General features: G+C 33.6%; 1 protein-coding gene across 1 annotated transcript; it reads right to left on the reverse strand.

The window, feature by feature from the left end:
• Positions 1-17,844: 17,844 nt before the first annotated feature.
• LOC149543934 (uncharacterized) lies at positions 17,845-22,042 on the reverse strand. The gene is made up of 7 exons (XM_089798568.1): positions 21,760-22,042; positions 21,541-21,666; positions 21,140-21,438; positions 20,905-21,038; positions 19,796-20,805; positions 19,251-19,541; positions 17,845-19,152 (listed from the first exon to the last, which is right to left on the reverse strand). The coding sequence occupies exons 1-7, from the start codon at positions 21,997-21,999 to the stop codon at positions 18,160-18,162; spliced, it is 3,093 nt and encodes a 1,030-aa protein (XP_089654694.1). The 5' UTR covers positions 22,000-22,042; the 3' UTR covers positions 17,845-18,159.
• Positions 22,043-22,235: the final 193 nt, after the last annotated feature.

Raw genomic sequence — 22,235 nt, forward strand, 5'->3', positions numbered from 1 at the left:
TTGGGTTGACTAGTGTTGACCACTTATAGGACGTCTACCAGAGGCTTAGGGGTTATGTGATTGTGATGTCATGATGATGTTTTAATCTCGATCTTTGTAAACCCAACCATGGTTATGTGATGGAATGCTCTATGTAATGTTTGTAATTACTGATTATTATAGTTGAGATTCTTATGTATGAGACACTTAACCATTTTTGGTTCATCGATCAGTTATCCTTGGTTATTTTCTAGTCACCATGATGGGACTGAAATGTTATTTTATAATGTCATGTTGTGACATGTTTTGACTCAACCATTTTGGAGTCTTCGATCAGTATGATTGAGATATATTTTGGTTATTGAGAACCAATGGATACTTTTGATTATCAGTAATGCTTCAGTTGCCAATAGAGAGCTGTTGTGGTCATGATTTTCTATGGATGCTTGCTCATGGAGATTTGATGCTTTTATGCATATTTGATGTTCTTACTATGGATTATCTTTTATGATTTTGAGATTTATGATTCCATGAGCTTAGGGTAGGTTATCTACATGTAGTGTCGGGAAGTGGTTTGCAATGGGGGCCGAGGCCCTAAGAGGCTGCTAGGGTAACTCATTGTAAGTTGGTTAAAAAGTAAAAACATACACACCTAATACTAACTAAATGAACCTAAAAAGATAATTTTTTTGTTCTTTCCCATGCCTCGAGTGCTTATACAGACTAGGATGAGAGTAGAGAGAACACATGGTTGTGACCTTGCATTCCATAGTATGTCTTGTCAATATGAGAGGATACTAGTGGCCGCATGAGGATTAGTATGGACCCGTGGAGTTTAGCTAACTACCAAGGTAACTTGTACATGATATATGCGATGACACTTTTCCACTTGCATAGTAGGTTCCTACATGTCTTTGTGTGCCTCTGGGAATTAGATGTCAATTTTGTACTTGGAACCTTTGAGTTAGTATACTTTTAGGATTCTTGGACTTATGTAGATTTGTGCTATGTGATTTCATAGCCTGTTTGGGACTTGAGATTATCTCCTTAGCATGGTGGGAGTGTACCACTTAGGTACCACATGGTCGGGTGGTAGTGTTTTTCCACTCTTATCATTTGAGTTTTATTAAGACATCATGGCTGATGCATCCTTCGTGATGGTGGATATGTATCCTTTCATTGATGATTAACATATGTTAGATGATGTTATCTTATGCTTTTATTTGCATGTTAGATTACTTTCTGCATATGATGTAGTATATGTTAGGAGTGACATTCCTACTATGTTAATACCGATGATCTCTTTGGTGATTTGGAATGTTATGCATGGAGGGATGGCTAGGGCCCATGATGGTCTAATGATGCTATTAACGGTTGGGAGGAACCGTGCACTTAGTTTATTATGTTGATCTTTATGATGGATGTATTTATCTTCTATGATGATGTATCAAGTGATGTATCATGGATTAGAATAAGATGATGTACCTTATTTCACACATACATATATTCTTTTAAGATTTTCATACCCTGTGACATGTACAGTGGATGATTGAGCAATTAGAAATGTAATGTATAAACATTGGACTTATCATTATTATTTCATGTGGTTGTTATATTAGATGGATTCAATAATGTTAGTTGATTTAGATGTAATTCAATGTTAAGGGATCCTTAAAGAATGTAATCTATTATATATGCTATGTTTACTTTTAGATGGACATTGCTATTGCTTCCGTTATGGTGCATAAGTTATATGTGGTATTTGCTTTCATGTCTTTTAAATAAAAAATGCTATTAAACTTAGTGAAATTCTAGGTTAATTCTTTGGATCCCTTTGTGGGGCATTACATTTGGTATCAGAGCCCGAGTTTCTACATTGGGAGCTTTGGGTATTTTGGAACAACTAAAACTTTGAACTATTAAGTGTATCTCTTCAACTTGAAACTAGGTGAACTGAAACAGAACTTGAACTGTTACTTTAATATTTTTTTCATACTTCAACACTTAGTTTCAAAACTAGAAATTTTACTTAAACCTAAACATAGAATTGAACTTAGTCTATTACAAACATGTGTCTTTGATTGTAATAGTACTTTGTACTGTTGTAGGATGGTATCTGGGACTAGGTCTTCTGTTAGAGGCCGTGGTAGAGGTCGTGGTCATGGCATAATTATCAGTGTCCATGAGTCTGCCCATGAGGGATCTGCTCATGAAGAGAGCAAAAGAGAGCATGCTAGTAGGCAGTAGGAAGAAGATTATTATGTGCCAAGATGACCAAGGGAATGATGTGAAGGTAGTTGGGATTCCAAGTCCTATATCTCTACGGATGATTTCTGCTACGCAATTGAAGCAGAGTTTTCGTAAGGGATGTCAGATATTTGGTGTTATGGTAAATGATCTTGATGAGGAAGATTCTGTGAGGAAGACTTTAGATCACTTGATTTTATAGGAGTACGCAGATGTCTTTCCAAGTGAGATTCCAGGCATGCCTTCGAAGAGGGATATCAATTTTAGCATTGATCTGATTCTTGGAGCGGAGCCTATCTCTAAAGCTCCTTATTGCATGACTACATAGGAATTGGGTGAGTTACGTCTTCAGCTAGAGGAACTTCTGGCCAAAGGGAGCATTCGACCTAGTGTATCACCATGGGGAGCTCCAGTGCTCTTTGTGAAAAAGAAAGATGGTTCTTTACGCCTTTGTATTGACTATAGATAGTTGAATAAGGTGACTATTAAGAACATGCATCCTCTGCCTAGGATTGATGACTTATTTGATCATATCAAGGGAGCTACAGTATTCTCCAAGATTGACCTTAAGTCAGGATACCACCAGCTTCGCATTATGGAGGTTGACATTCACAAGATCGCCTTTCAAACTCGCTATGGGCATTATGAGTTCACAGTGGTACCTTTTGGGTTGACTAATGCTCCATTGATTTTCATGAGTTTGATGAATGGTGTTTTTTGATCTTATCTTGATAGGTTTGTACTTGTGTTTCTTGATGACATATTGATATATTCTAAGACTCAGAAGGAGCATGAGGAACACCTTCGATTGGTATTGTAGTGCTTGAGAGACAATCAGCTTTATGCCAATGCAGCTAAGTGTGAATTCTTCAAATTAGAGATTTAGTTTTTAGGGCATGTCATTTCAAGTGATGGTGTTTCAGTGGATCTTGCAAAGATTCATGCATTAATAGATTGGCCTACAGAAACTAATGTGTCAGAGATTCATAGTTTCATGGGCCTAGCTGGCTATTATCGCAAATTTGTCCAAAACTTCTCTAAGATAGCACATCCTATCACTTCTCTTCAGAGGAAAGGAAAGAAGTTTATATGGACAGAGAGATGTGAGGAAGCTTTTCAGAAGCTCAAGGAGCTTTTGACTAGTGCACTGATTTTAGCTGTACCTGATCTAGAAGGAGATTTCATGGTGTGTACAGATGCTTCTCTTGAAGGGATTGCGGCAGTGTTGATACAAAATGGATGGGTGATTGCATATGAATCACGCAAGCTCAATGATCATGAGCTAAATTATCCTACACATGATCTTGAGTTAGCAGCAGTAGTTCATGCTTTGACAAGGTGGAGACATTTCTTGTTGGGGCACAGATTTGAGCTACACAGTGATCATCGTAGTCTTCAGTACATTTTCACTCAGTCTAATTTGAACGCTCGCCAGAGACGATGGATGGAATTTATATGCGAGTATGATTTTGAGGTAAAGTACATTTAGTGAAAGGAGAATGTGGTGGTGGATGCTTTGAGTCACAGGAGACATGTGGTCTCATGTATGACTCTTAGTGTGGATTTGAGGAGTCAGATTCTTTAGGCACTTCCTATAGATTCTTGGTATCAGGAAGTGTGCAGAGAGATAGATTCAGGAAGACCTTTGGAAGGTAGGTTTGCAGGATTTGTTTGAGAATCAAATGGTCTTTTGAGACATTTGGGGAGGATTTATGTTCCATTACTGGATGAGCTTGGCACCTTGATTTTAGCAAAAGCCCATTGTACACCTTACTCAACACATCCAGGTGTCAAGAAGATGCATGCTGATTTGAGACGTTTGTTCTTTTGGTCTGGGATGAAGTGAGACATTGCTGATTTTGTGGCTAGGTGTCTTGAGTGTCAAAGAGTTAAGGCAGAACACCAGCACCTAGCTAGACTTTTGTAGCCAAATCTCATTCCTTCTTGGAAGTGGGATATCATCTCCATGGATTTCATTATAGGATTACCTATGACAGTTCGTCGTCATGATGCTATCATGGTCACCGTTGATTGGTTGACAAAGGTGGCGCATTTCTTACCGATTAGGTCTTCCTACACAACAACTTCTGTAGCTAATGTCTTCATGCGTGATATTGTGAGATTACATGACATTCCTAGAAAGATCATTTCTGATAGGGATCCTGTATTCACATCCACATTCTGGACATCGTTGCAGCATGAGCTTGGAGCGCAGTTAAATTTCAATTTGGCATATCATCCAGAGACTGATGGTCAGACAGAGAGGGGGAATCAAGTTTTGGAGGATATGTTAAAAATGTACGTGATGGATAGACAGACACATTGGGAGGACTATCTCTACATGGTGGAGTTTTCTTACAACAACGGGTATCATAGTTCTATTGGCATGGCACCATTTCAGGCATTATATGGATGTCCTTGTCATACACCATTGAGTTGGGATAACCTTGAGGATCGTATCCTGTTGGGTCTTGAGATGCTTCGTGATATGGAGCAACAGGTAGTGTGGATCCGTGAGCACTTGACTACGGTACAGGATAGGCAGAAGAAGTATGTTGATGCTCGTAGGATAGGTAAGCAATTAGCTATGGGCGATAAGGTTTTCTTGAGAGTGCATCCGCGAAAGAGTTCGATCCGATACGAAAAGGGTCCTAAGATAGCACCTCGCTTTGTGGGACCATTCGAGATTCTAGAGAGGATTGGCCCAGTTGCTTCTCGCCTTGCTCTACCATCTAGCCTAGCTCGCATTCATGTTTTTTTCCAGTTTCAGTACTTCAGAAGTATATTCCTAATGTTGTACATGTTCTTGATTCGAATGCGTTGCAGGTAGAGGACGAGCAGCTAGCTTTGGAGCTGGTTCATATTCTGGAGCAGCGGGAGTTGATCCTCAGGGGTCGAACCATTAAGTAGGTAAGGGTCCAATGGGACCCTACTGATGATTCTTTAGCTACATGGGAGGATGCAGCTAGATTATGGGAGTTATATCCCTACTTTTTTGTAGGCTTCCAAGAGTAAACCTAATCCTAGGGGGGGTGGATGTAGTGCCTGCCCTCATTCACATCTTTCTGGACATATTGTTGTTATCATTATCAGACTATGATAGACTAGCTTTATGTTGATGGATTAGTAGTATTGTTTTGAGACTATCAGACATTATGTTATGGATTCAGTTGATATATGATGAGATCATTCAGACTTTACATTTCATGTATGCATGATGATCATTACATTGCTTTTAGTTAATGTTGATGATTAGTTAGATGGATTATTATCTCATGTGTTTTATTATAGATACTTACCCCATACTTGCACGTGTATGGTGTGCATGTTTTCTTATTGTATGGCATTTCTGATATGGTTAAGGAAGGGAGTCATAGTCACCTGCTTAGTCATGATCTACACGATGCACCACTTCCTGCCATTGCCTGTTTAGCTTAGCTTTATATATATTGTATGTACATGCATGGTTTTTTTACAGATTGCAGGTACCAGGTATTGACTTTCCTGAATTGCCAGGATGAGCGTACCCTATTATAATATCTCAATTACAAGAGAAGGGAGATAAATTCTCAAGTCCAAATCCCAAACCCTAAACCATTTGTCCTAGTGAGGTAGGAGAAGTATCTGGATATTTTACCCACTGAATGTGTTAGATGACATATTTCGTGATTTTAACCCTTCAGACTGATTTTGTGTGAATTGCTCTATGATGGGTTTTCATATTTTATCTTGGAGGTCTATGGTGAATTTTCTATTAATTAAGTCTTAATAAATAGATTTAATTAATAAATTAATTATTTGAGAAAATTAATATAAAATATCACGATCTTTGATATTTTGATTATAATTAATTAAATAAGGATTAATTGAGAATTAAATAAAAGAAAATTAGAAATTAAAATTAATAATAATTATAAAATAATAATAAAGTAATAAATAAATAATAATAATACAAGTTATAAAAATTTAAATGAAAGTTATAAAATTTAAATAGAAGTTATATAAAAGGTAAATTAGAGTTATAAGCTTGCCTAGGAGTTAACGCACCTTTCTATTTCTCATATGTCAACAACACGGGGGTTAGTGCATCAATTAAGCACATGGTGTCTACAACCTTATGACTCATCTAGAAGGTTGGAAAAGACACATGCTTAGTTGGTGACACCTTCTAGATTTTTCTAGAGACATTCTAGGTGTTTCCTGAGAGCTCTTTATATTCAGGCACTCCTAGAAGCTTAGACATAGCGTTTGGAGAGCATTTGGAGCATTGGAGGACTCGGGAACTTTGAAGAAGGGAGGAGCTTGCTCTGCGGGTTTATGAGGAAGAGCGAATTAGCATCAGAATTTGGATAGATTCTTGTGATTTTATTTACGCTATTTTCGCATCTTGAACTTCCTGTCTTCTTTGTGTCTTCCATATGTTTTCTGAGAATTTTCCTATTTTATTGTATGCATTCTTAATACGGGTAGTTAAAATTGATTTGAGAAACCTTATATGCATAGATCTGAAGAGAACACGGGGCTAGGGTTTAAATTATAGCCAAATCCATTAGATGATTTATTGAATAAATTTTAGATCAAAAAGCTTATAGGAAAATTTTGAAAATTGAAATCTTTAAATAAATTGTGTATATGCTCATTGTAAAATATACATGTTTATATTTTTGAATCTGCATATATATATATATATATATATATATATATATATATATATATATATATATATATATATATATATATATATATATTTATGCTGTGATAATTAAATTCTGTGAATATATATATAAATACACACACACACACACATATATATATACATACACACACACACACAGATATATATATATATATTGAATAATCGTATTTTACAAATTGCAGTGATGAAACTTTATTTCAATTTTGAATTGCAAATCGCATCAATGGGGAAACGTTTTATTAAAAATGTTATTTAAAAAAAATACATTGCAAATTATATTGGGTACGTATGGTACCATACCCCCGTGGGTCGTAGAGGCCCGCCATCGCAGGACTGCAACGACAGGGGTACACTGTACCTGCTGTCGGCGTAGTGCTTGCGGCTGCAAGTACTGCGTACCACGGCAGGGGGGGATTATATTTATATATGTTTTGTTTTAAATGGACGTTGGGGATGGCAATCGATATGGTTAATTCAATTTTTATATTTTATTTTTATAAAATGATATTATTGTATATTATAATATATGTATATTATATATATATGTATATCTATATATATATATATATATATATATATATATATATATGTACGTACGTATGTATGTATGTATGTATGTATGTATGCATGCATGCATGTATGTATGTATGTATATAAGTATATGTATATTAGTTATAGATAATTATTTTATTTAAAATGATTTGTATAGATGGATCAATCTGTAAAAGATAAATGATTTAAAAATATGAATAATAATTTATCAATTATTATTTAAATGAAGAGATATTAATAATTAAATTAATTAAATTTAGTTTAATTAAGGTTAATTATTAGAACGTGTTATAAGTCAAAGTTTTGAAATATGCAAATTTTGTTGATAATATTGGATTCATTGGAAATGTCAGTTTTCAACAAAGTTTATATAAACAAAATATTATTAGATCAATTAGAAAATTGAGTCTAATCATTTTCGGGAGAAACTTTTATCTATTAAACAAATACATGGGTTAGGTAAAACGTGCAATTTCTCCTCTTGAAATCTAGATTGGAAAATATAAACTGAAACCTCCACATTTAAATTCAAGTATGTAAATTTAGTAAAACCAAAACATGTGTTGCATTGTGTATTCTTTATGCTATTGTTTTGGGTTTTGGTTGACTAGTGCTGACCAGTTATAGGACGTCTACCAGAGGCTTAGGGGTTATGTGATTGTGATGTCATGATGATGTTTTAATCTCGATCTTTGTAAACCCAACCATGGTTATGTGATGGAATTCTCTATGTAATGTTTGTAATTACTGATTGTTATAGTTGAAATTCTTATGTATGAGACACTTGACTTAACCATTTTTGGTTCATCGATCAATTATCCTTGGTTATTTTCTAGTCGCCATGATGGGACTGAAATGTTATTTTATGATGTCATGTTGTGACATGTTTTGACTCAACTATTTTGGAGTCTTCGATCAGTATGATTGAGATATATTTTGGTTATTGAGAACCAATGGATACTTTTGATTATCAATGACACTTCAGTTGCCAATAGAGAGCTGTTAAGGTCATGATTTTCTATGGACCCGTGGAGTTTAGCTAACTGCCAGGGTAACTTGTACATGATATATGCGATGACACTTTCCCACTTGCATAGTAGGTTCCTACATGTCTTTGTGTCCCTCTAGGAATTAGATGTCAATTTTGTGCTTCGAACCTTTGAGTTAGTATACTTTTAGGATTCTTGGACTTATGGAGATTTGTGCTATGTGATTTGATAGCCTATTTGGGACTTGAGATTATCTCCTCAGCATGGTGGGAATGGACCACTAGGTACCACACGGTTGGGTGGTAGTGTTTTTCCACTCTTATCATTTGAGTTTTATTGAGACATCATGGCTGTTGCGTCCTTCGTGATGGTGGATATGTATCCTTTCATTGATGATTAGCATGTGTTTGATGATGTTATCTTATGCTTTTATTTGCATGTTAGAATACTTTCTGCATATCATGTAGTATATGTTAGTAGTGACATTCCTACTATGTTAATACTGATGATCTCTTCGATGATTTGGAATGTTAAGCACAAAGGGATGGCTAGGGCCCACGATGGTCTAATGATGCTATTAATGTTTGGGAGGAACCGTGCACTTAGTTTATTATGTTGATCTTTATGATGGATGTATTTATCTTCTATGATGATGTATCATGTGTATCATGTGATTATCTTTACTTTGATGTATCATGGATTAGAATAGGATGATGTACCTTATTTCACATATGTATATTCTTTTAAGCTTTTCATACCCTGTGACATGTACAGTGGATGATTGAGCAATTAGAAATGTAATGTATAAACATTGGACTTATCATTATTATTTCATGTGGTTGTTATATTAGATGGATTCAATAATGTTAGTTGATTTAGATGTAATTCAATGTTAAGGGATCCTTAAAGAATGTAATCTATTATATATGCTATGTTTACTTTTAGATGGACATTGCTATTGCTTCTGTTATGGTGCATAAGTTATATGTGGTATTTGCTTTCATGTTTTAAAAAAAAAAATGCTATCAAACTTAGTGAAATTCTAGGTTAATTCTTTGGATCCCTTGGCGGGGCATTACATCTCCGATGGGGAGGAACATAGGGTTCCTTAGATACCAGACTTAGGGTTTTTTGCAAGGGAGTTGCATTAGGCATGTGAATATCAAATCTTGGTTGAGATAAAAATAATGAATTGTAATTTATGCTCACATATTTACGAAGATTCAAGAAGTAGATTTGTCTGTCTAAGGTCTGAGCAGAGTGAATACGATGTCACTTTTCCTTATTTTTGCAGTCTTCCACAACCCTATGTTCTAATTCAACTTTTTCTATTTCGTAATTTTCAGCAAGTACTAAAAACCTATTGTTATTCGAGTATGACAAAAATCCCTTCTTCCCTGGGAAATCGATATTTCTACTCCTGGAGCTCAGCCTTGCTTCATTCAAAAATGCCTTGGCCTTGATATCTGGGCCATGCAGCTTCTTGATCTTATTTAATTTCTTTCGTGCATGCCTTGGAAAATTGGACTTATGATAATTTTTGCGATATTTTATTCTGTAATTCGCACTTTTAAATTCGCTCGCCATTTTTTATATAAAATATACTACAACCATAATATATTTATATATTATTTTATATATTATTCTTAATATTATATTAACTATAATTTTAGATTTTTCTTATACACTTAAAAGAAAAACATTAATAAGAAATATTCCTTTATAGTATGATATCATTAAAACTTGATTTTGTGTTCTTTTGAGAAAAGATTCTTCACTTAGAGGATTATATGTCAATTCTACTATTCTATTTTATTAATATTTTATTTTCCACAATAATGGGTCAAACTCAGGAGCAACATGGGACTTGAGTAGACTTAAACCCAAGATCTCATTGATAGGAGGCCTGCATCTTAATGCTTCACTACGGGTTCATCCCCTATACTAATATATCATTTTTATTATCATAAATTTATATTCTTACTATAAATTTTAAAAGGAAAAAAAAAACCACCCAGATTAACCATTATCACATTATTAAAGAATTGTAATTTTTAATTTATTATTCTAATCATTATCCTTATCCTTAAAAAAAAAACATTATTGACACCACTTTGACTCCCCATGCTTTGATTATATATGCCTTTTAGTTAAAAAATTTACTATCATTTTTATTCAATGGGTACACCTCATGGAAATTCAATGTATATATAAAATTAAATTTACAATCTTGGTTTCTTAACTTTTACGAAATCAGATCTTTGTATGTTGTGAATTATTTCTCCTAGACTTTTATATTGCTAATGTATCTTAGCAAGTCTTGAGTAATCCAGCTTCTTACACACGTTTTGGGAACATGGGAGTTCATAGTTTAAAAAATGTGGGCCCATTTGTTAATAATTTAAGGGTATGGACTATTCTTGATAATACCCCAAATGGTATGTTTGCAATAATTTGCATGGTCAAAATTATCTCCAACCTTCCTAATTTCTTAATAAGTTTATTTTTAAAAAATTGTATTTTAATATTTTATTCTCACACTATCTTCTTCTATCATTATAATTTTGAGTTGTGAACATCCTTTTTGTAAGAATTTGCCTAAGGGCAAAATTCACCTAGGAACTAAGAACTCAAACACAAGCACACAGTAGACCAAAAATGGATATGATCAATTAATCAAAGTATGTCTGAATACATTGCTCTATTCAGAATGTGATATTCAACACACTAGGAGTGCCTGTATATAAAGGCCTCTCAGGAAGCACCTAGAATGTCTCTAGAAACAACCAGAAGATAAGACAACTAAGCACCTTATCCAACATTCTAGATGAATGAATAAGAATGACTAATTGTCACATGTGTGTAGAACATTCCTGTGTTGTAGACAACATGTGCTTAAAAGAGGTGCAGGCCCCTGTGATGTCATCAAGACAACTCACAAAAGTGCACAAACTCCTAAGTGTCTCACAAATAAAATAATGCAAAATAATTAAATAATGCATTAACCTAAGTAAACTTAAGTAAGTGTAATAAGTAAATACTTATTTACACCAACACTTTCCTTTCTTGGATTTTTTTTAAAGTATTAGATTGTAGCCAAAAGAAAGGGGGACTGACCCTACAGTACAAAAAGGGCTGACCAAAAATAGCTGGAGGTTACCACCCACCTATCTAACTGATACTAGTTTTAAACTTCAAAAAACAAACATAGAAAAGTTCCAAACTAAATAAATTCTTACCATCCGCCCTATTCGTAACAATTATATGAAAAGTAAAAGCATACCAGCAGCTAATAGATTTATTGTTGCTATTAGTCCACTACTTGATCAAAGATATATATGTAACAAAACCTCATAGGGCACCGAGTTCATCGGGGACCAAAACATAAGAATAACATCAAAAAATAGAACAAGGTCTAGTTGCCCATTTTCTTCCCACCTTCTTCATTCCTCTTCCATGTGTATGTCCACCCCTTCCTCTTTGATAGGTTTATCAAGGAGAATTTTGAGCCAATTCTTTGCCAGGAAGCCACAAATGGAGCAAGTGGTTCCACTCTCCTTTCTCAAGTCCTTTTCATCCTTGTTCATCTGCAAGAAATAGAGAGTGGTGGCAGAAAAGTGCATGACCTTTGTGGAGAAATCTACCAAGGTTTCAATTTTTTTATAGATGCCAATGTGGTTCTCTGCAAGCTCTTTCATAAAATTTTATAACCTCTCTAACCTTGTCTGGCTATGGCTCTGACCATGGCTATCTTTCCCTTTTTACCCCTGACCTTTGGGAGTGCCTTTCATGGGAGAGGCAATGTCCCTCTCTTCCTCTCCCCCAACACCACCCCCCCCCCCCCCCCCCCCCCCCCGCCCCCCAACCTCTTTTCAGGGAAGGGATGCCCTATCTTGGATTTTATTGAAACATTTAATGGTAATATTTGGATGAACCCAATTTGTAATCTTTCTTTATCTTTCTTACTTTTTCTCTAGTTAGCAAAGCTTTCCATATTCATTTAAAGTTTATTATAGCTACCAATTTGATCCAAGTAGATCCCAATAATTATAGTTCTCTAGTAATTAGTAATGGGTTTTTGTTTAAGTTCTTGATACTATTAATCTCCTATATTGTGGAGATGTTAGTTCATGAGCCTTAACTTTTTGCTAATTTTTATTTTTATTAGAATGAATGTTGAGCAAAGGCCAAAGGAGTATCTATCAATGTTACTATAGAGCTTATCTAAATAATTATCAATATTCCCTTGGAAGTAGTACACATCCTTCCCCTAAAAGAATGAAAGAAATTACTAATAGGAAGTAATAAAAAAATGATCAATAAATTCAACTAACTAATTTACAATTTAATATAATATATTTAGTCTAGCATTTCCCCTTCCTTTTTAAATATTCCTATAAGAATCAAATTTACATTTCGTGAGGGACACCCTCCATCCTCTAAAGGATTACATAATAAAAGATGTTGATTATATAATATGATTTTGTTTTGAGAAAAATTTCTTTTAAAAACTTTGTCAAATTGTCTCTTTATCCTCAAATGGTATAGACTCACATTTTTCTCTTAATGCATTAGTATCAAACTCTTGAATTATAGAATCTTAAATTATTCGACAATGATCCCTAAGAGATGTGATATATCTTTATTATAGTCTAGTGATGATGGAAGGATATAATTATTAATCATATACTCCAAAGCTTAGTGGAAATCAATCCATTTTAATCTTAACACAAAATATTGACTCTATCTCCAATAATTTGATAATAGATTCAATCTTCAAAAAAATAGTAGAATTTTAAAATGGAAAACAAAAGTGAAAGAAGAAACACAAATTATTCTCATCCAGAATACATCTCAAAGTGAGAATTTTATTTAAGATGATGAAAATTAATCTATCCACCAGTCTCTTTAGCCTATAAATTGATGTTAACATATTCTACTTATTTGATTTCTTTGATGATTTTTTGGACAACCGATCATGTGTACTAAAAATTGAATGTTCTTATAGAATAAGTGTCTTGTTGTCTAGGGTAATAATCTATGTGATCTTCCCTAGAGTATGAATTTTTATTTTTCAACATTTTTTGGTTAACTTCATATAGTCATTATAGAAGCTTTTGAGGTCTTTGAATTTTAGTTTCTCAAATTTGTTTCTCATGATAGCTCATCACTTCCTTTTTTTGGACTTCATAAATTTCTTTCATCAAATCTTGGATTTGTTGATCCAAGGTGGTCATTGGTTCTCTTGGTTAGGCTATAGATCTAAAAGTGCGATTAAATTTGGCTTTGGATTTTTTACCTTTTCAACTTTTAGTTTTTAAAACTTATTAATGCACATAAGAAAGAAATAAAGGGTGGATGTCAATAATTAATCTACATGATTCCTAAATACTAAATATTAGATTACATTTTCTTTAGTATTAGTTTATTTATTTATAGCTTGATATTAGTTTAGACAATTTTGTATAACAATTTGTAACTATTATTGCCATCTCGTTTATAAATTTTCTTTATTTTTCTTGAAGATACAATTTAGACAAAATAACAAATAGTTTCTTATTTCTACATATTTTTGTTTGTTTTAAATATAGGCCATTACCTTATTCTACCTCTTTGTTACAATCTTTGAATCCTAAAAATGTCTTCTCTTTTCTTGGAAAATACATAGGATTTTTTTTAATTAGAAGAATCCCTTTGCATTAGTATTCTCCCTTTTTAAAGAATTTTTGCCCAAGTTGTTCACAAATACTCATAAGTTCCTTTCACTAAAATTTATTTTTCCATTAGTCTCTCTTCATGTAATTTATCCAAACAACATCTCTTAAATATCACATCCATATTGCATTAATAATTAATTAATTTTAAAGAATTATTTATTTCAACATTCTTTTTTAAATTTATTCCACCCCCATTAGCTTACAAAATTTACTTCTTTTATTTTCATTTCACTTTACAATAACAATGATTAACTCTTTGTAGAAAAAATTATGTGAGAAATTAATGTTACCTTAAAATAATTTTTTTAATTATTATTTTACTTTTAAATGTAGTAATATTTAATTCTTTGTTGTATTTTTTAGGTAGATTGTGTTTCACTTTTTTCTTTAACACCAACATTTAAGATCACACTCTCTAATCCATCATTAGGGTGAGAGAGCTAAGAGAAATATTGATGGATCTCATAGTGTGATCTAAAACATTGATGCAAAAAAATTAAAACACAAAATGCCCAAAAAATACAATGAAGAATTCTAATAGATTGTGGAAAACTACTAACTAATATTTAATTCTTTAAGAAATTGAATATAATGCAAAATAATTCATGAAAATCTCTTTTGAAAACTCCCTCTTTTAGTTTTGAAAGGAGGATATTTGGGATTTAAAAACTCTAGGCAACACCTTATGTAGTGTAATTTTTATAGGGTTTGAGATTATTTTGAGCAAATCAATAATAATACCATTCTAATGCTCTTATCCTTATAGATGATATATTAATGTGTAGATCACAATATGTTTTTGGTAGTCTTTTCATAAATTTTGTTGAGTTTTTTGTTTCACTTTCTAGGTGACCTTGAATATTTTTTAATGTCAGTTCTTTGATATCACTTTGACTTGTACAAAGAATTTTTGAAATCCCAGCCATAGAACTAAGGAATAGTTAAAATGAAAAAAAAATCCTTCTATTAGGGGTACTTTTTATTTATTTATGTTAATGCATTATAAACATGAATTCAATTAGAGTAACAATTATAGTCATTCTCACATGTATTAAATATTTGAATTATTAATACATCTAACTCTTTAATTATAGGACGATGATTATGTGACCATTGTATTTGTATTGTCCACCATGAGCATGAGTAACTCACAATATTAAGTGATCACATGCAATGATAATTTCATCTACTTGAGTGAGATTTGACCTATATTTTGTTAATTTTTTCCTTACCTTGAAAAATGCGATCTTTCATGGTAGACATGGTTTTTGTAAAGGCTTTATATATTGATGTAATTTATCCTTGTTGGGGTAGTTAGAGGTAGCTCTTTGACAAATAACTATTGAAACATTTGAAGGACAAGTGCAACTATATTTTGATCTATAATTAGGTTTGTATTCTTGTTGTGTAAGTGTACATGTTGTTGGCTATCATTTTCACTATCACTTGTTGATGTTTCTATTATGCAACTCATGATGCATGGTATGGACCACACTCCTCGAGGTTCCTCTTACTACATCTGTATAACACACCAACCATTAAAACAAAATTATAGCCCCTTCAAAATTTTTATGCAACCTCCAAAAGGCACTAAATTTCTATTTATTAAAGTTTTCCCTCTCTCCCATACATAACTAACCAGACTATTACACATTTATTAAACTCACCAATTAAATGGAGTTTGAATTTGTATATTTGATTTATATTGACCTAAGGCGAATGAATGATCGACATCAATTATTTATTGATCCCAATTTTTTGATTCATTTGTTAAATATAATTTTTAAAATACATATAAATAAACATTAATTATTACATAAAAATAATTTACAACCATACCAAAAACATAATCTTTTTACAGAAACAAAATATATTTTTATTATTCAAACCAAATAAGAGATTTTCTCATATAAAATATCTTATCTTCTTCCAACACAAAACTTCATATTTAACTAGCAATTGCATGTTTGTGTACATGCAATAATAAGCCGATAGAAATATATACATGTCACACCCTAAAAATTGTTAAATAATAAATAGACTATTAATAAGTTAAACACAAAATTCTATGATTTGTTATTAATAACTATTTTTTATTAAGAATAATATTTTATTTTTTTGGCATAAATGTTTAACTAAAATAGTAATAAAATTATTAATATTTTAAAAAATAAGGTAGACTTGTTGGTTGTAATTTAAGAATTGAATCATCTAAGAAGAAAACATTCATTTATTGTATATTACTTATTATATGCATTTTGAAAAATGTATTTTTATTAGAATTAGAGGTTCAGTAAATATAGTAGAGATTAAAAAATAGTTTTTATTTATTTAAATATTTTTTTTATAATCAATTCTTTATCCAACCTTATGTTCTATTAAAGTTCTACTAAAATTTTGGTAATAAGTTCTATTTTTTTCAGGAAATAAATATGTATAATATGTGTTGTTAAATTTTTTTATAATAGAAGAAAATAATATATGCATATCATGTATAATTTAATTTAGATAGAAATTTAATTTATATAATTTTATTTTATTTTGATCGGTAAGAGGTTGAAGTCAAGATTAATTATTATTTTATTAAGTCTGGGTAGATTTGAATCCAAGACCTCTTCGATAAGAGGCTCACAATTTACCGTTGTGTTGTAGGCTCTTGCATAATTTATATTAAATTTTAATTTATGAATATGTTAGAGCAATTTTCCATACCTCATCAATTAATTCATTTATATTGTTTACTTTTGAAAATAATTAAAATAATAATATGAATAACTATATATGTTACCTACCAAAATAATTTTTTATATTTTTGCACTATTCTTAAACCTGGATCTCATGATTATGTTATTATAACATTGTGATACATATTTTCAAATAGAACACCCTTGAAATAGGACACAATATAACTTATATAGATATGTTGGTCATAATTTAAGAGTTGAATTTTCAATCATCTAAGAAGAAAACGTTCATTTGTTTACTATATTTATTTTTTAAAATTTTATTTTATCAGAATTTGAGGTTTAGTAAATATATTAGAAATGAAAACTAAGATTAGAAAAAAGAGTATAATTAGTATGCATTTTTTATATATTTAATTTTTTTTTATTTTATGTTCTACTAAAGTTTTGTTAATAAATTCTATTACTTTTTAAAGAAATAAATATGAATGAAATTTTTTGTTAAAATTTTGTATAATAGAGGAAAAATAAGCATATAAATATATTTTAATTTAGATAGAAATTTTATTTATAATAAATTTTAATTTATGAAAAGCAATATTTCTTATCTCCTCAATTAATTCATTTAGATTGTTCACTTTAGAAACTAATTAAAATAGTAATGAGAATAAATATATAGGTTCCCATATCAAAATATTATTTATATTTTTCAATTATCCTAAAATGATTCTTATGAAAATGGTTTATGTGTTTGCAATATTTATTTGTCTCTTTAATTTCCATGCTAAAAGTTAAATTGAGAAAAATTTGTAAAATACTTACAACAAATGTCAAACCTAACTCTTGGTGAAAACACAAATTTTTGAATGAAACAATTTATTTTTTATAAATAAAAACTAATTAAAATCTATGAAACTAGGAGAAAAAAAGAAACTGGAAACAAAGTTAGAAATATAGAGTATAGTGTGACATTTGAAAAGTGGAAAACAAAATAGTAAGTTTTATTATGACCAAACATATTAGAAAAAATAAAAAACAAGAAGGGCTGACAATTTTCTGGCAAGAATTGACAAAAAACGAAAACAAAGCTTCCACATATGAACCTATCGACTTAATATGAGCCTATTGGCTTAATAAGAAATATATACTTGCATTTTCACATACACAGCACCAATACCCAACAATAGAAGCATGTTATATAGCACAAACTGACATCACTAAGATGGACTTATTTCTGCCATGTAGGTCGAGATAAAGACACCATCACTGCTTGAAAGACACCATCATTCGAGCCGCTAATTTGATGAAGACGAGAATTCCCGGGCCATTAGGTGATCTGGAAGCCAAATGCTTAACCCCTGATTTCCTTTACTCAGAACAAAAGGCTTTGGACATTCTTTCAAACTTTTACATTGCCTCAAATCCAGATGCGTTAAGCGTGGAAGTTCCCCAGTGTTTGGAGGCAATTCTTCTAGCCTTAAGAAAGAGAATAAATTGAAAGCTTTTAGTGACCTCAGACCTCCGATGTTGGAGGGCAATGTTTTCAATTTCACACAGCCACTTAAATCAAGATTTGTTAAAGAATAGAGCTGCCCAAAGGTATCAGGCAATTCCTCCAGTTCGGGACTAGTGCACCTCAGCTCTTGTAAAGATAGAAGATTCCCAAAGGTAGGAGGCAATTGTTTAAGCTCATCTGACTGCACGCTCAACTTCTTCAACTGGCCCAGACTCCCAAATTCAGAAGGCAATCCTTTCAATTTCCAGCATTTTTCTAAATTAAAAACCTCTAAAGAGCTTAAATTACCAAAGCTTGGTGGGAGTTTTTCTAGGTTGACACAATTTGCTAGATTCAAATGTTTCAAAGATCTCAGGTTTCCAAAAGTTGAGGGCAATTCTCGCAGTTGCTTGCAGCTTGTTAAGATCAACTCTTCTAAGGAACTCAATTGCCCAAAGGAATTTGGCAGATTCTTCAAAGAAACGCCACCACAGATGCTCAATTTATATAATGAACGCAGTCCACATACCTGATTGGGCAGCTCCTGCATTTTATCCCATTCATCTAAAATCAAAACCTTGAGAGCAGTTAAGTGATCAAGCCGCTCGGGCAATCTCTGGAAAATTCTCAATTCTCTCAAATCCAGTTCCTCCAAGGAAGAAGTTTCTATGACGTCGGCAGGCTTGAATTCCGCCACGTTTGCAGATTCATGATCTAAACGAGCATCTGGGATGACGTTGGGAGGATTGGTAGATTGTGCTGCGGCTTTCATCAACCGTAGTTTCTTGGGTAACTGCGTCCGCATTGTGATTCTATTTTAAACAATCCATTCCAAATATAAAGGAACAAATAAGTGTAGCAAATTATAAGAAATTATGAGTAAGGACTCACCTGATACAAAGTCGTCATGCTGTCCTTAAAGACAGGGCCATGGAACACAGCCAACTTCTCAAGGGACCCTAAGTTGGGAGGCCAGAAAGCAGAGATGTCGCCGCCTAGATAGAGAAACCTCAATTCTGCAAATTGTGGTATCGTTTCGCCTGATCGTGATACATTTATCTTGTCACCCAAGGCCAGAACTCTCAGAGAGTTTTTCATTGAGAAAATGCGCCTCTCATCAAGTTCATGCCCAGATTCAGAATCCTCCCCGCTAAGCCAAACTCCCTTAATTTGACCGAGCCTCTGCAAACACATGGAATCAATATGCGGAGAAGTAGGAGAAAATAAACCCTGGAGAATGATATCACTGAACATTTCTTATTATAGATGTTTTAAAAAATATACGTGCTAATATATTTTTCTTAACATGGCGTTCTAAAGAGATATATGCTTGTATATTTCATTATATTAGTATTAACATTGAGCTACAAAAATAATTTAAACATGTATTTATGCTAGTATATTTCATTCATTCTGGTACTTAGTCTAAGACATACCTGATCGTCATCGACAACTTGGAGCCAGGACTTCATATCGACAATTCTACTGGATTCAGACATACGCAAACCTTCTTCTTGGATGATATCATGAACAATCATCATTTCTTGCCTGGACGTCTTGATCAAAGCCGCCTTTTCCAGATGTGCAATTTCATCTCCTCCAACAATGTACTCCACATCGCGGCGCCTCCGTGAGTTGAAAAAGAAGCAGCAAATATCGAAAAACGCCTCTTGCGTAGATGGCTCCAGCTTATTACACACGAGAGCAACTGCACTTTGGCTCCGACTGTCTTCGTTTTTTCTCTCCAGATCATGAAACATTTCCGTGCATTTGTCTCCCGTGTAGTTATGCTTGCGCAGATGAGCACCAACAATTTCTAATACTAGTGGAATCCCGGCACAAATCTGAAGGGCTTTTCTCACATTTTCCATCTGTTTAATATCAGGAGGACTGAAATCTTTGAGCAAAATTCTGGTTGCCTCTTGCTGCGGCAGACTAACCACATCATGTTGACGACGTTCAAGGCCTGCGTCTTTGAGCATATCCGTTTCACCCAAATCTCGAGTTGTGATGAGTATTCTGCTCCCCTTCGGAAGGCCTGCTAACCGCTTTGGAAAAAGCTCTCGCAAGTCTTCTGCGCGAAGAGCGTTGTCAATAAACAGAAATACTGGCTTGTTTCCACGTGCTCCGAAAGCGCTGATGAGGTGATCCCGACCCTCTGCACTCTTTGCCAATGCCGCATTCCTGTGAAAAGCATATGCTGGGAAGGCATCTTTCAATATTTGCTCCTGTATAAGCCTAATGTTATTCCTGGAGCGAATATTTTGGATCTGAACTCCGGAATAGTTGTAATCGGCGAGATCTAAATCCGCAAGAACAGCAGTAGCGAGCGTGGTCTTTCCAATGCCCCCAGATCCATAAATAACTAGAGCCACTAGTGGCGACTTATCTCGACCTCCAATGTCCAACAACTTCATTACTTGTTTCTTTTGCCCTTCGATGCCAACTGCCCATAAGCGAATTACAACACATGTAAATAGTGATGCAAACTTGATATGCAAATACAGTTAAAAGTATTGGACAAGGAGGGATTACATATATTTACCTGCGTAATCTGGATAAATGGGGTCCCATGGAGGGGAGACAACACCCTGCTCTGGTTTTACTCCAGTATAAAACTGTTTTATTCTTAATTGTAAAGCCACCAAACTAATGGAGTCCACAGAAGCCTTCAAAGAACTGCTTGCAGATCATTTCAGTAACGATAAACAGACAGAATTAGTGATTATCATAGTATAATTTACATAAAATTCAAAAATATAATTAAAACAATCATTGACCTGAAAAGATCTCTAGACATCAATTGAGAAGCACAGAGCATGGATCCTTCAACAATAATTGTAATCGCCCCTCTCAAAACCTTTTCTTCTTCTGGCTTATCGTAATTTAGCAGTTTTATACGGCCAGCGAGCTCAGCCAGTTGTCTTAAGAGTTCTATGCATTCCGCCTGGTATATTTCCGAGACTTGACGAATCTCTTGTAGCAGAAAAGCAATAATGGATAGCCCTCCAATTGCCCAATGCACCTTCCCCATATTATTCAATACTCGTGCTACATCTTTTCCCCTTCGTTCGTCTCCCTATAAATCATACAAACACCGTAAATTCTAATTTCTGCTACAAAATTGAAACGTGAAATCAGGTAGTCTTGACTACAGAACGAAATCAAAATAAACAATTACTATATCCAGCTTAATATTCGCATTCAAAAATTGAAGGAATGTAGTCCCACTTCGGATAAGGGAACTCCATACTAATTCCGCTCGACCCTTCGGTGAACCAGAAAAGAGGTCTGAGGAAGTACGTGACTGCGTTTACAAGGACACCAACATAAGAAAGAAACAAAAAGAATTAAAATTTAATATGGTTACGGTTGAAGCTGACCTCAATTTCACACTAACCTGGCTTAAAAGGGACTGCAGCTTCTCGTCGATCAGATCGATCACATACTCAACGAGAACGTCAATAGCCTCCTTTTCGATGGTTTGAAAGAGATGGATACAGTTTTCCAGGGTGAGCGACTGCGTCTGAGCTGGCCGTACGGTCGGCTGCGGCTGAGGAAGTGGCGGTGGCGGTTGCGGCGGCGGCTGAGGTGGAGGAGGAGGCGTCTCCTCCGCCGTCTTGGACGCACAACAGCCCATGTCAAATGCTGATGTCTCCTGAAGTCACGTTGAGTGCTATATATATAGATAGACTGCCTATGTCGTCATGAGAACTCCTTCCAATAAAAGAGCTTCGGGATGCTTCACCGCCGTGGACACAATATGGAAATTCGCCGAAAAATTAACCATTCCTGGAAATACAGTACTTTGTTCAAAGTTTCATTGCCTTCAGACGAAGTTATTCGACTTCCTCTTTTGTTGTCGGGACGCTTAAT

The sequence above is a fragment of the Cupressus sempervirens genome, chromosome 8, assembly GCF_028749045.1.
Source record: "Cupressus sempervirens isolate cs-2001-9-10 chromosome 8, ASM2874904v1, whole genome shotgun sequence".
Classification (NCBI taxonomy): Eukaryota; Viridiplantae; Streptophyta; class Pinopsida; order Cupressales; family Cupressaceae; genus Cupressus; species Cupressus sempervirens.